The sequence below is a fragment of the Apaloderma vittatum genome, unplaced genomic scaffold (assembly GCF_000703405.1).
Source record: "Apaloderma vittatum isolate BGI_N311 unplaced genomic scaffold, ASM70340v1 scaffold13976, whole genome shotgun sequence".
Classification (NCBI taxonomy): Eukaryota; Metazoa; Chordata; class Aves; order Trogoniformes; family Trogonidae; genus Apaloderma; species Apaloderma vittatum.
In genome coordinates this window covers 13,737-28,634 of record NW_009722364.1, presented here as the reverse complement: position 1 = coordinate 28,634, position 14,898 = coordinate 13,737, and the positions used below count along the sequence as shown (strand labels likewise).

Here is a 14,898-nt window from a genome sequence, read left to right as displayed (position 1 = left end):
TAATTTTTGCCTCTGGCACTAATCAGTTATGCATACTTGAGTTTCCTGCTCCTCATAGGTACCACAGATTCCTTCCAGCATGTAACAAAAAGCTCTGGATTATCTATGTGAAGCTCACCTGAAGGTGACTGATGCAGTTATTCAAAAAATTTGCTCACAGGGGAACTCTCCTGAGATACACAGAAAAGAATTTGTGCTTCCTGTTGTCCTGGTTTGCAACTCACACTCTGCAATTCCTTTGGGTTTTACTGCAGATTTTGTATCTACCTCTTGTTTACTGGGACCCCTATAGCAATTTTGCAGCTTGAGACCTCAAGTTTGGCAGCTTGCTCTCTTAAAAGTTTTACATTTACTCAGCGTGCACAGAGAAAAAGAAGGCAGAGATTCAATTGTTTCCTGCTTTATTAACACGTTCACTGACATAGAGCAGTTTGCAGCAGGTATCAACTTGGGCATCACGACTTTGACTTCAGTCAAAGAACCCCAAAAAACTTGAGGTGAAACAAAAGAAGCTGTACCTCGTTACTGACCAACCTCATCAATTAGCCTCTAGTTAAACTCAAAAGTCAGGACTGTCCTCTCCAGCTGCAGGCCCCCTGCTTGCACTGACTTGTGGTTTGAGGTTCTCAAAGCTGCCATTTAAAATCAGGTTAAGTCACTTCAAAATGGGCATCTAAATGCCATTAGAAAATCCTCACTTATCACGAGTTTGGAGAATGGCTGCTAGCTGATGCATACCCAGCCTGATGTCTTCACTTTTGTACTGAGCCAGATCTGTCGTGTCGACTGTAAATTCTTTAAGATTTACATCCTTCCTGAAAAAGGAATAACAGTGAAAAATGTTATTGCCACATCCTCTAAAAACTGGCTCCTTCCACGCTTTTTCCCAATAGCTTTTCTAATGCTACCTTAGAGATTTTAATCTACGGTGTGTATTTGCTATATATCTGGTCTAGAGTGTAAAGCTGCAAAAGAATTGGTGGAAAGCAAGAGATAAACTCTATCAAAGAGCCTATGGCTTTACACACCTGTTCTCACGCTAAGCAGATCCTCAGCTTTTTAGGCTCTTAATGACAGTTGGAGGTTGGGGCCTCTAAGTTAATTTTTGTGCATTCTAATCCGAGATAACAGAACCTGTAATTATACTTACTCTCCGTATTTCTTCACGTTGTATTCGTAACCTAAATGGGGCAGAAGAAACAGAATAAGCAGTCGCATTCGAGCCAACTTCTCTGAGTAACAGGGATAACAGTAACACCCAGAGCTCCTTATCTGCGTTGCCTGCAATGGTCACTCTCACACTCCCTCCGATACACAAGAACTCACGTGTGAGCTCCCCTTCCCTTTGCACTCGGGTCAGTGGAGACAGCCCCATCTTGTGCTGGTGCTGATCCCCTGACGCAGGAATAAGGATGAACTGGGTGCTGCAAAGAACCCACCAGAAGACAGACCTTCCCTGGTATTTGCTTTTTGTGTGGCATCCAGAACTATTTGTGTGGAAGTCACCAAAAAGACCTCGGTGTCCATTTATCTGACTAAACACCAAGGGTCACCCAGCACAGGGACTCCAGCAAGGACTGGGATGTCTTTTTTTCTCCTCCCTTACAACAGAACAACTCAGGAAATCAAGGCCTGGAAATTTTTACACCACAATAATGAATCTCTCCTGGCATCAGCGCCTGCAAAGGCTCCCCACTGCGTAGGTTGCTGGTTTTCCAGAAGAGGATCGCTGCCTTGCTCTCTGAGCCCTCCAGTAATTACCTGCAGAATCAGCTCTGCTGTCGTGCGATACCCCTATAAGCCGATCTTTTCTAGCGCTTACCTCTCTGCCGGCGCTTGCGGGTGACAAGGATGACAATGATGAGGAGGACAATGAAGAGCAGCAGAGTTGCCAGGATGTAGCCCAGCTGCTGGAAGAAGTGCACCCGGCTCTCAGGGATGATGACATTTATTACGTTGTGGCCCCTGATGACATTTGGATCTGATGACAGAGGAAAATAGGCTGATAATTGTAATTGGCATCCAAAGCAAAGCACGTTCACGCGTGGGCCCATACAGGCACCCGAGAAGTATGTTCAGCGAGAACCTCGTCTGAAGTGCATCAAGGAAAGGGCAAATGGCTGCTAATTTACACCACGCTGCACCTCTGCCAGGTGGAAGATGCCCATGCTCTTCACAAGGCCCTTACATTTCCCAGGAGCAGGAAGCATTAACAGCGACCGTGGCACGTTTCCTTCCTGCTGCCCAGCTAAAGGTGTGTTCTTGTTTATTGCCGAGGGGAAAGCCAGAAAGAAGCCCCACCAGACAGCCCTGAGCCTTTCTGCAGGGTAACACAACCCTCCTCCGGGTCCCTCACAAGACACATACCACGTTGCTTCGGCTCCAGACAGCTAAAGTATGAAGCAGCCCCTCCCTGCCAAGGGTTATAATTTACAGAGTGGGAAGAATTTTCAATGCAAAAGAATGCGTTTCCTTTTAAATAAAAATAAAACCAATAAAATCAATAAAATAAAAGCCCACAACGAAACGCCAAGATTCCATTCCATTTGTGGGTGCAGCAGCCTTTCAGTTCCGCAGCCCAGGGAACGGTAACTCAAAACTCTTACGTGGAACATTTTTGTAGATCTCAAATAAATAGGTCAATGCTTTACACATATAAAGAGGAAGCAACTTCTCCGCTTGCAATACTCAGAGGAGCGGACAAATCCAGCCCAGGCACAGAGAGCAGATTGTCAGACACACTGTGCTGGGAGAGGCTTTTCTCTTCAAAACATAGCAGAAAGTGACACAGGGAACACTCACAGAGCCCCAGGCAAGAACCAGTACAGGGTGCTGGAGTACCATTCTCTTGGGAGTTTAACCCTGCAAATTAGTCAGATGGGATAAGGGGAAAGATGAGGGAGAATATCCCAAAAGCTGCAGCACCATTTAACAGACGTGTTCTAACGGGAGAAGTGTTGACGTTTTGGGAACTGCTGGCATAGTGAGTGGTGCCACTTTGTCAGGTAGTTTGTTTGCAGCATTTAAACCCACCAATCCACTAAAACCAAAATCAAGTAAGATGGAAGCGGATTGAAATAAAGAGACGTGATCCTCTGCTAATGCTAACAGCAGCCCTAGAAAAATGAGAGGTCTTAGCACGCCCTCTGTTCCGGTCAGCCAGCCCTCCGCTCCAGCAACACTCCGCTTTTTACTGGCATTGCTACATGCCCCGGGCTTGTTGGCTGCAGTGCTGAAAACCAGCATGTGTTTTTCACCACTGCTAAGAGAAAAAATACCAAACCAAAAAAGCCACTTGCAAAGCTGCAGACAGTATACGTGACAGTTCTACTTTAACAAATCTCTGGATCGTGAAAGGCTTCTTCAACAGCTGCCATAAGGTAGCTGTTGAGCCAGAACGCAGCGAACTAAAAGCACTCTACTCCTGGTTTTGTGCTTTTCCATAATCCTGCGAGATAAGCTAGGAGCTGAGTTAAACTTCAGTCAGCACTGGAGAGGTCACTGTAATAACAAGCAGAGGAAACAGATTCAGTAACTTTGGGCCTCCTTGGCTTACTCAGTCAAGTAATACTAAAAAGACTTGCCATACTAGTGCTCTGACAAAGCATCACTGGTGGCCTTCAGAGTCATCACCAGGAAAGCAGGAGAATACATCTCACTTTATAATTGGGGAAACTGAGGCATGGAGTAACAGTTGACTCCGTCACACCTGGCAGATGGATGTCAGCTCCTGGAATCACAAACTTTCCATCCTAGTGTTACATCAGACTTTAAGCGGAGGTGACAAAGGTTTATTCTGCAATCAAGACCGATCTTTGAGCACATCTCAGCACAGCATGCCCACCTGCCTCCAATTCACTCACGTGATCTGGTTTAATTACTGAAAAATAAGTTCTAGGGGGGAGAAGTTAGAACAGACCTGCCTTTACGTTACTTTAGCAAAGAGCCAGATTCTTCTGTTGGGAAAACCGGAGAGCTCTCCACCAGCAGAGCTCACAAATGCTGGCCGCGCGGTTCATTTTCTCTTCAAGGCTGGCCAAGTATGGAGAACAGTTTCGCAATGAGACGCAACAGATGCCATTCTTCAATCACTTGCTCCAAAGCAAACTCAGAGTAAAACTGCACTGAATTAGCAGACATACTGCTGAGGCTGAGAGCAGAATTGAGCTCATGCTTAGATTCAAAATAGGACGAAGTTTCCTGTCTGGAAATGGCTCCAAGCTTTGGAGCCGTGCCAGAAAACTAGAGCTGCTCGCTAAAAAAGCTCATTGTTTTGCTTATGTTATCTCCTGATGTTTCATTCTGGCTTTATGTTGCATCCCCAGAAGAGTTCGATACAGTTTTTTATGGAATGGGGCAGTATCTCAGCCTTTCCTGCTATCCACAACTAGGGCAGGTCCCAGCAGGCTCCTCATCAGCAACGGGTTTGCCAAAAGCACTCTGGATGTCTCAGGTTCTTTCACATTCCCATCGACTCAGCACATTTTTGTGCCTGGTGCCCTCAGACCAGCTGAGTGTTCCCTGCCCGCAGGGGACAAAGCTCTTCCAAAGCTGTTCTTTTTGACATTGAAAATGGCTTTTCTGAGGAAGGCAAGATTCTCCAGCACTGAGGGCGCTACTGCCAAACTAAGTCAGCCCTTGCAGTTTAAATGACTTGTAGGTTCTGTCTAACTTCTGAGCAGGCAAGTAACTAGTCAGCAACAACCAGGACGACATCCAGGCAAGAGAGGAATCCAGTTTCCATCTACACAAGGGGATCAGAACAGAGCTCCAGGGCAGAAAAAAGTGCCACAGGCAGGCAGGCTGATATTTGTATGTCCTGGCCTCCAAGTCAGCTCAGCCTCAACAGCCACCTCTCTTTAGTACTGCCTGGGTTTTCTAGACACCAACCTTAGTCTCAAGGGGGAGATTTAAGTTTCTGCAACTTGAAAAAGCCAATTGTTAGAGAATAGACCTATTTAAAAATGCATAGAACACGTCAAAATTCTGTATTAAGCAGCCAATAAATATTAAACCACAATGAATATTTTAAAACGTTAATAAGGAACTATACCCAAAAGACTTAAAAAATATTATACTTTGGATTTTTTTTTTATTTTTCTGCCTGAACTAAGCATGTTGACGAGTTGGAGTTTGGACAGGCTGTCAGGTGATAGCTCACTGCAGCGGAAAATACGAAAATTGGTTTAAGACAAAAAAAGAAAAGCTGAAGGGTGGAGGAAAATTCCTCGTGCTTGATGCTGCATAGTCTGGAATCTTGCACAGCTTAAACTCCTGTGCAAAGGGGTGAGAAACACTTATGGTCTACACTGGTGAGAATAGGGGCATGTTGTAACAGCAAAGGAGTGTGACCCCTGCCCCACACCTTCCCCTGTTCCATAAAAGCGATCAGGAAAGGGAGCCTGTCAGAAAACCAGCGTGTTTGCCTTAGGACACGTCAGCATTGCAGAGCAGAATAGGCTGCAGAATTGCCATGGAGCAAAGAAAACAGAAGCTGGGCATGATGTCACTACAGCACTGCAAGAGCTTGAAGGTGCAACTGTAGATATTTACTCTCCTCCTCAGCCAGGAGGATCACTTCCCGAGACCACTTACCTACAGCCGGGGCAATATTGTGAGTTGTGAGGTTCACCACCTTCTTCTCCCTCACCGGCTCCGTCACAAAGACTTGGTAGATCCTGCGTTCATGCAGGCCGCAGTAGTGATGGTGCAGGTGGCAGGAGTAAGTGCCTTCATCTGCACTTTCCAGCCCCGAAATCCGCAGGGAAAAGTCCCCCAGGGCAAAGGCTGTGTCAGTGATGTTCATCTTCTGACGGATGAAGAGAGGTCCGTAAGAGCGGCGCTCGCCGGAGGCGTACAGATCGATGAGGCGGTCGGCGCGGTCATGAGGAACCCCTGGGGGCTGCCTGTCCCAGTGGACCACTTGTTGTTCCTCCTCGCTGTGCCGCTCCGTCCAGATGTGGTTACGGTTCACGCAGGGGAGCATCACTGTGCTGCCTTCCAGGGCAACAATCACAGGCTTCTCCCCATCCCAGTACTCGTTTGCATCCTCAGCTGTGGAGACAAGTTGTGCAGCTTTGGTCTGTGCATTCTTACACACTTGTCTTACTCTTAAGGACACCCAGGCACACCTAAGACTGCTCTCAGACCCTGCAATCCTGTATTACCACCTCTCCAAAGACCCTGAAATGCCTTGCTCACGCTTACTTCCACGGTTAGTAAGGAAATGCACCTTTACGTTCTGCATCCCAGGTCAGTGCATTCCACAGGACGGCTTTCTTTTCCTTAGAGCTGAGGGTTAATCTCTTACTTCAGAAAGCAGGAAGCATATTCTCTCCACAGACTAAGAATGGAACGAGAATAACAGATTTCATCTTCAATATGCTGCATCTCAATTCTCCAGGCAGGAAATGCTTTTCTAGCCACAAATGCCCTAATTACTGGAGGAGTTCAAGAAGCAGTGTTTGGTATTTTCTTCTTGAAAAGGAGTAACACAAGAATCCAAACACCGATGAGCAGATTGGGGCTCACAGGCCTGCCTGGCTGTTTTTATTGCATAGAAGCTGTGAGAACTAGGAATGCATTCCTCTACTATTCCATCAGCCCTTCAACAGCTTCCCAGCACAATCAGCTCCAGCAGCTTCACTTGTGCATTATATAATGGTCGTGTTAAATGACAGGGTAGTGATGCATCTGTGGCTCGGGTGGCACACACTGCAGTTGCCCACAGCCCTTAGAACCTTGTTTTTAGAGCTGGAGTTTAAGTGTGGTAACCTGAGGAGGCTTTTTAACTACAGACTTCGCAGGGTAAGCTCACCAGCCAATGTACAAGGCAGATCTCTGTAGCTAACCAGCCTGATGGTGGATTGTTAGTAGGGATGTTCCTCTGCTGGAGCTGTGCAGGACAGTGGGCTGACTGGGCTGCCTAGAGCAAACATTTTCCAGGCTCCCCACATTGTTTAGTACATGCCAAGAAAGGAGAGAGGTTGGTAAATACACATTAGCACAACAGTGTGTAAGGCCTACTGTGAACCAGCACACAAGCCCCACCGTGAATTAACAGAATCCTGGTGGCCACTGGACTCCAGCTGTCAGAGCAGTCCCTTGCAGGAAGGAACACCAGGCTGTCTGTCACACCTACCTTTCTTGGTGATAGATAGTTGGATTTTCACAGTTTCGTATAAGTGGCAGTAGTGATGGTGAAGATTACAAGAATACGTGCCTTCATCACTCTCTGCAACATCTAGTACAACAGGGAAGAGAGGGGAAGTCACTCGGTTTTAAAGTTCAAGAGCTGAAATACAGTCAAAGGCCCACAAGAAGGCCAAATGACTTTCAGACAAGGAGTCATTACCGATTCTCTTTTAAAATGAGGCTATTTTGAAGGGAAATAAAACACTATTGCCTGCGCTTCAGAGAACCTTGTTAACCTCATTAGCCTGATATTTATTTATTTATAGAAAATGCTTTGCAAAACAGCTATTTTCACTGAAAACCACAAAGTTAATTTAGTCCTGAGTCTTCCATTCCGCAGAGAGCACGGGAAGCAAAGATGCTGGTTAGTACCTTTGATCACCAAGGAGAAGTTGCCATCCGTGAATGCATTTTGGGGCATGGAAATCCTGCCCTGGTTGTAGGAGCTGTACACACGCTGATGTCCGGCTGAGTACATGTCACACAGCCTTTCCATCTTGTTGTCTCCGTAGTAGTTGCTGTGCACGTCCCAGTGGACGACACGCTGGCGGTCGTTCAGCCGATCCTGGGTCCACACCATGCGGTAACTCTTGCAGGGCAGAACAGCCTGTGAGCCCAGGGCGGCGCTGATGTTTAACACTGACACTACAACACTGTCTGGGTTGGAGGCGTCAGCTGGGACTGAGAGCCAGGAGCAAAGAACAAAGAACAGAGTTACCAGATTGCCTGTGTGTGTGCAAAGAAGACACCAGAGTAGGACTCAGACCTGGTCTAGAATCTCTGCACACATTCCACCCAAAAGAAAGCGAATTTCAATGCCAACATAGAGCACTCTCATGGAGAAATACAACAGAAAGTCATTTAAAAATACCCATTTCATTCAGGATTATAGATCTGACCTGCCCTATCTACCCTTCCTAATCCTAATAAAAGTTCAGAGGCACTAGGTCACGAGCTGCATGGTTCACACTACGGAAGGTAGCAACGAAACCCCCATCGCATGTCATGGAATCAGGGTCCCTCTCGTTTCTTTTCATGATGACAAAACCAGACAGATTGCAAAGATGTCACTCACCTGAATATAAATAAACAGAACCTGTAAAAGCAGAAAAAAAAGAATGTTACTGACCGCAAAAGGAATTAAAAAACCAAATATCCCCACAGTCAGCAGCCTGTTATTATTCCATCTATTCCTCCCTTCTCTGTTAATACATTTATTTAACACGTGTACTGTGGTTAAGCCCAGAGGCTCAGCCCTTGGCTGGTCCATGCTGTGGCAGGCACTGTACATTTGCAGCAAAAGACAGCACCTGACCCAACAAATTTAAACTTAAGAGCTATGTGGGATATGCTTAGCCTGCAACTGAATTTCTTCCAGCCCAAGTCTTTATGTGACAGTTTCATTTCCATGTCTTCCCCAGCAGACACTCACATCTCAGTCACTTTCTTCCCCTAAGGCAAAGGCCTGATAGACTTGAAGATGGAGCTGGGAGTTAAAGCTGCTGAAGTGAAGAGGACCCACACCTGACTGAGGACCAGAAGACAGGCTGTGTCGCTTCACGCTCATGACACGCACTGTTGTCAGCACTCCTGCTGGGCAAACACATCCTCACTTTGGGACCATGCCCCCCCTCCCCGAGTTTCTCCCAGTCCCCTCCCTGCTCCTCACAGTCCATGAACACTGCAGTGCTCTGGATGCAACGGCGACTCTCTCCAGCTCATGTGACTCGGATCTATGCAGGAAGAACTTTGCAAGAAATGAACTAATGCCTTTGTTTCTGCATCTCATTGGTCTAGTCCCTCCTGCTTTTTGTGTAGGAGGGGTCTAGGAGGTCTCCTGGCATCACGCTTTGAGAGCACGATCCAGATTCCCAACACAATGACATCATTCATCTCTTTAGCTAGTCAAGCCCAAGTGGGTTCCAGCAAGATCATTAGATGTTTTGTCCTGCTAATGTCAGAGGCACAACGTCCTCCAAACAAAGGCTGTGCTTTTTTTTCAGCCCTGAAATTTATGCATTTCAAAAGAGAATAAATTAAGTCCAGACTGGGGCTGTTTTAACCACACCCCCAGTGCCTGGGCTGAGAATGAACTCAGCTTCCTTTCCTTTTCATATCACAGAACGCCGGGCAGTGACACCAGAAAACAAAACTGAGCAGCACCACCTGTAGCACTGCCAGTTGAAAGACACTGCAAGTTTAAGTTACTTTTTCTACATTTAAAATCTCAGCATCACAAAGAAAAAAAACCTCAAAGTCTGTCCTGCTCTGGATATAAGAAAGAGACATCATACACAAGGTATTGTAATTCCATCATTTGATGGTGTCTCCTAATAGTCTGCAAAATGCCTGTTAACATAACGTGATATGACAAGCTGCCAGCCTCTGCCTCTGGAAACCAGAACTTAGGTTTAGCTTAGGACAACAAAGAAATGATACAAAGCTCTTTCACGGCAGCAAATCAGCCTTCTCCAGGAGAAATCAGTCTCACTTGGGCGATGACAACCAGCTCTCAGCACAACAGCATCTGCTTGTATCGGTGTGACAAAGCAACACTCTGTGTCTGAGCTGGGGGTGGTTGCCCTGTGGCGAGGGAACCACCAGTTCCACCACACGAACGGTGACCCGCGTGCTCAGGAGCGGTGTCTGGGAGCTGGCCGGCGGCACAGCCAGTGCTTCCAGAGCCTTGCATTACTGCTCGTTAACACCAAATTGATTTGGTCCTACAGAAACATTCTCTCCTGGCTCAGTGAGAACGCATTCACTTCTCTCCTTTCCTCTTGTGAGTTAATGCAAAAAACATTCAGCCCAAACGCAGCATCATAAATCTACCAACCAACAAAAGTAGCCACCTAAGCCTTTCAGTACGCTCTGCTCAGCAGCCTGTCGCAGCCCTAAACTAACACTAGCACTAACCCCCAGTTTTGTTTAGCTGCCCCTACTGCCAAGGGAAGGACCACCCAGCTCCGGACTCTCTCCCACCCACTGCCGGGCTTGGCGGCTGGAGCCCCCTCAGCCAGCTACCCGCGTTTCTCCAGCCCGCTTCCTAACCCAGCTCTCTAAAACTAGGAAACAGGGAAGTTGTCTGTAACAGAACAGCTTTTAGATAAGAAAAGCTTATGTCTTGTAGGTTTTGACAGCTTCTTTTTCCCTCCACTCTTAAAGCTTCTGCTAAGAAGCAGGGCAGAAGCACTCTCGCTTATTTGACATTTACACTCCAGGGTCTTTCTAGGTCTGCCCCTCGGTGACCAGGGGATGTCGCTACCTGTGGGGAAAAGGGAAGACTGTTGATGCCTTCCCTGCATTTTATGATACTGCTTTTTTGACTTGCTGAGTGTTGCCACACAAAACTCAACAGCCCAGGGTTACAGTGACATTATGCACTGGAATGAAAACCCATGCAAGGGGAAAGCACAGTTCAGTATTGTGTTGGAGTTCAGCACAGAGACAAGACATGGAAGAGAAAGGGCAAATTTCAAAAAACCAGCAGCACAGCAGCCAATAAGCAAAGTTCTAGAAGGGGAAGAAAGGATAAGAGGAACTGATTGTACTGATTCCCCAGCCCTGCTGGAAAACTGCACACATACATCAGGTCATGGATAAGGCTCCAACTTATCTGACACTGCTGTAAATGAGATCACTCTGAAATCTAAGGAAACTGGAATGTCTCTGATCTCTTGTATGTCTGGAGAAAATGGAATTCAAAACAACTGACCTTCAGTAAGCTGAACACAGAGCGGTAGTTAAAGGAGGTATAAGTCTTTTTGCTACAAGACCTAGTTCTGTCAGGTGAGACAAGCACAGCAAACAAGGTATGTCCCCCAGCCATACTGTTTAAAGTTATTTCTGTGTAATACAACAGCTGATGAACAGAGAAATATCCATAATCTAGAGAAGTTGACAGTTTATGAACTAAGGATTGGGGCAAATTGGAAGTAGGCATTTTGGTTGAGCCACACTTCTCAACCTGCAACTGGAAAATCAAGGAGTATTCATGCACCTAGTGAAACCTCAGACTTTCATGATCACAAGACTCCAGGAACCGGAGCTTCAAAAACCACAAAATACCTTAATAGTTGTCAACACAGAACTCACTGTAGGTTTCATTTTTAAATTTCCAATCCCATGCGATGGATAATCACTTTGTCCTCTCTGTGTGATGCACTCACAGAACATAACAAAGACATCTATATGCTGTTCCCCTGGCAAGTCTGCTGCAGCCTCAGCACGCCTCTCAGCAGGATCTCAGGGCGTTCTTCTGGTCACACAACATAGGAAGAGGAAAGCAGCCTGCAAAAGTATTTCCTAATCCCTTGTAAAAGGCAGAGCCAGCTCTTATTCCTTGAATCTCATCCACTTTTCAAGTAAGGAATTAAGTCACAAAAACTGCAAGCAAACTAGAAGTAAAATCCTCAGACTCCGAAAGACATCTGACATACTCAGAGCTCTCTAGGCAGCGTCTTTGGAGCAGTTCAGACAGAAAACTGTTCCTCAAGTCTTGCCTGAACAATAGGGCCGGCTGCTTCTAGCGAGAGCTGCTGGCAGAGGGTGTGCCTCACAGGTAGATGCATGTGCTAATGAAACCACTAAGTTCCTCTTTCATGCTGGAGGATGAAAGGCTACCAGAGCAGAAAAGGAAACTGCAAGCACCCTAAGGGGTAGCCCGAGTGCCAAGTGGCATGTGCACTGCATGGGGCATGACAACACCAGCTCCACCTGCAGTGCTCCTGCCGAACTCAGGTGCCGGCAGAGCGAGGACGAGCTGCTGGACCAGCGCCTCACAAGGCAGTAAGCGTCACCGAAGTCCAGACTGGAGTGCTGGGCAGGAAAGAAAACAAACTAAGAAGTCACTGGAGAAATGAGTGTCATAACCCACCAGGTGTGGGGGTTGAAACAACAGTCTGTGAGGTTGACACTCCGCTGGCCTAAGTAAGCTCAGCTCATTTTTCCTTTGCACACCTGCTCGAGTATCTCCTGGTCTGTCTCGGCTTCTTTTTACTTTGGAAAGAGGAAGCGACGTCACCTTTACATTAGGGGCACAGAGGGATGGTCTAGTCCCAGAGAAAGGAGATGGTCTTCATGAAATCTCTATGTGTCAGATTCCTTATTTCTCCCATAAATCTCACTGTCTGTGCAGGGAATTTAATGGTCTCTGTAGAGCCATTGCACAACTATTGCAAAAACAGCAGCCTGTGCTACCAAGCTATTTCCAAATACTTTTGGAGAACAGTAGTGGCTGCATCTGACTCTTTAGGGAGCTGACCCAACATCTAAGAGGCCATAACGGCTTGTGATGTACACAATCGAGCTCAGCTCTATTTTAGTAGCCTTTTAAAAAAAACCAAACAACAAAACTAACTGACCAGTAACCAGGAATAGCCTCTTGGCCCATCTCAAAGAGGCGAAGGAGGGTGATAGTGAGGAATACAGGTTCCACCTAGACATCTCCCATTCACCACCCACTCCTGCAGGGCTAGGACTGCAAGACTAAGCTTTTTGGTAAAACAAGGTTTCCCTTACAAAGCCAGTAGATGGTCAAGCCAGACTTTGAACTGGGCTTTTATCTAAGTCTCTGTGTTTATTTTTAAACGCTTCCCGGGACAATGTTCTCAACAGCAGTGTTCTGACTTCAGAAAAGATGTCAGGACTGGAAAGCCCTTAACCACCCATCTGGCCCCAACAATTCCAGCGCCTCACGGCAGGTAGGAACATGCCCACAAATCAGCAAAAACCAGGAATGTGCTGCCTTGGCAGACAGGAAGAAGCCTTCTGTCTGTACAAGAAACCAATCGCCATCTTGGCCACTGCACAGTCAGGATCCCTCACAGATTTGCCCTAACTCTCTCCCAGGCAGTTCAGATGTTAGCTCAGCTTTATAAACCCTTCTCAGCTTTGTGTTGGCTCTAGGCCCACAGAATAGCTTGCAGAGCCATTCCAAACACTGTGCTATTCCGCCCTGCAGGATGTTAACACTTGGGGGTGTGGTTGCTCTCCAGGAGGGATCATCTCAACAAAAAGGGAACGGCACAGATTTCCTCCCTACTCCCCTTCCCATCTTCACTCCTTACGGTGTAACCTGATTTGTGTGGAGATAGCAGGCCTCAAACATCAGGGTTGCCTGGCTCATGGACAGTTACGTCTCCAAAACGCACCTGAAAAAACAGCCTGTCAGAGATCAGCTGTCCTTAGGTGGGATAGTGTTGCCTCTGTGCAGCTCTACCGCAACCCAACCTGCTGCTCCGGCCCCGGGTGCTCCCCCAAGCTCTGCCAACAGCTAAACCACACTGGGGAGCAGCTGGACTGGTTGGTGCTTCTGAAATGCAGAATGTGGCCTCTCCTCTTTCTTCAGGCTTAACCCACCCACATACATTAGCTTTTCTGTGCCACTTTAACCCTTCTGTCCCTGTGACTGACCCCATATATTGCCAATTCCTAAACCTTGCCTTGAGGCATTGCAAAACTGAGGACAATGTGGTGACATGGAAAACAGATTAATTAAGGACCAAACTGAGAACTCTACAGTTTATTCCATCTATGCACTGAGGAATTCCGAGAGGCTCGGGTGGCTAAGCACAGCCTTTCATTAACAGAGCTGTGAAAAGCAGGGGGGACACCGATCCCCAGCAGCCTTGTGCTCCTCACTTCATACTGTCAGCCCCCTGAATAAAGTCTCTCCACACTGTTCATAGACCTGTAATTGGTCCCTTACTCACGGGTGCCTTCCTTAAAGCCCAAAGAGCTGCAAGTGTGGATTTGCTGGGGTTTTTTGCAATTACTCCTCCAGTCTCCTCCTGCCATCCAAGTCTCACTGGGGTTTCTCTCTTTAGCTTGGGGCCAGGATTTCAAGACCATGAATCTGCTCTCTTACAGGAATCTCTGTGATCAAGGAAAAGGTACAAGCCATTCTGTTATTGCAGGACTTGTCCTCATCCCTTTCTTGCACCTTACCAAAAAGTGAGTTCCTATGGCTCTGTCTTCACGCTGACAGGACAAAAAACCAAACCAACCGAAAAAAATGGCCCCAAACACATAACCCCCCCAACTTTAATTTTTCCTTCCACTCTGAACACTCACACACACATACCAGCTGTTTCTGCCTCTTCGAAAGTGTAAAATAACCTTGGATCATGTAACTCTAGCTGTGTGAGCTTTACTGTACTCACATCCCAGCTTACTGGTTCTGATTTTGCTGATCAAGGTAACCGATCAGAAAAAGCAGATCACACAACCACACTGAATGGAGTACTGCTTAAACAACCTCAAACACTTCTCCATTCTCTCCCCTTTCCTCTCCAAAAAGAATGAGAAATCCATGATTCCCCCCCTCCACTGTCGAAAACACAGTTAACTTAGGAATGAGAAGGAAATCTTAAAAAGACAACTGCTCGAAATCAAAACCTCCATCCCCGTCCTCTGCAGCTGAAATAAAAACAATTAACATCATGCCGATCAGGCAGCAGCTTACTTTGCTGAAGCAAAATCTGCCACAGAAGGAGTTTTGCTAGTTGCTCCATTTCTTCAGCTTCTCCGTGTTTTCGTCTCTCTTGAAAAACAAGTTGAAGCCTTTTTTTAAAACTTTTTTTTTCTGTAACTGGAAAACACTATGACCTCATCAATTTACATCGTGAAAGCTGTGGACAGCAGCTCATATTCTGCAGAATTACTCCACCTACAACTTCCAACTCCCCACCTCCCCACTCTGCT

At 46.7% G+C, this 14,898-nt stretch overlaps 1 protein-coding gene across 1 annotated transcript in view; it reads right to left on the bottom strand.

Moving 5' to 3' along the window:
* MXRA8 (matrix-remodelling associated 8) overlaps positions 1–14,803 on the bottom strand; it is a 16,301-nt gene extending 1,498 nt beyond the window's left edge. The window contains exons 1-8 of the mRNA XM_009871756.1: positions 14,660–14,803; positions 8,270–8,290; positions 7,567–7,875; positions 7,142–7,243; positions 5,596–6,054; positions 1,823–1,981; positions 1,151–1,181; positions 739–815 (exon numbers count right to left, since the gene is read on the bottom strand). Coding sequence (XP_009870058.1) covers positions 739–815; positions 1,151–1,181; positions 1,823–1,981; positions 5,596–6,054; positions 7,142–7,243; positions 7,567–7,875; positions 8,270–8,290; positions 14,660–14,708 — 1,207 coding nt within the window. The 5' untranslated portion in view covers positions 14,709–14,803. The remainder of the gene's footprint in view (positions 1–738; positions 816–1,150; positions 1,182–1,822; positions 1,982–5,595; positions 6,055–7,141; positions 7,244–7,566; positions 7,876–8,269; positions 8,291–14,659) is intronic.
* Between the last annotated feature and the right edge of the window lie 95 nt (positions 14,804–14,898).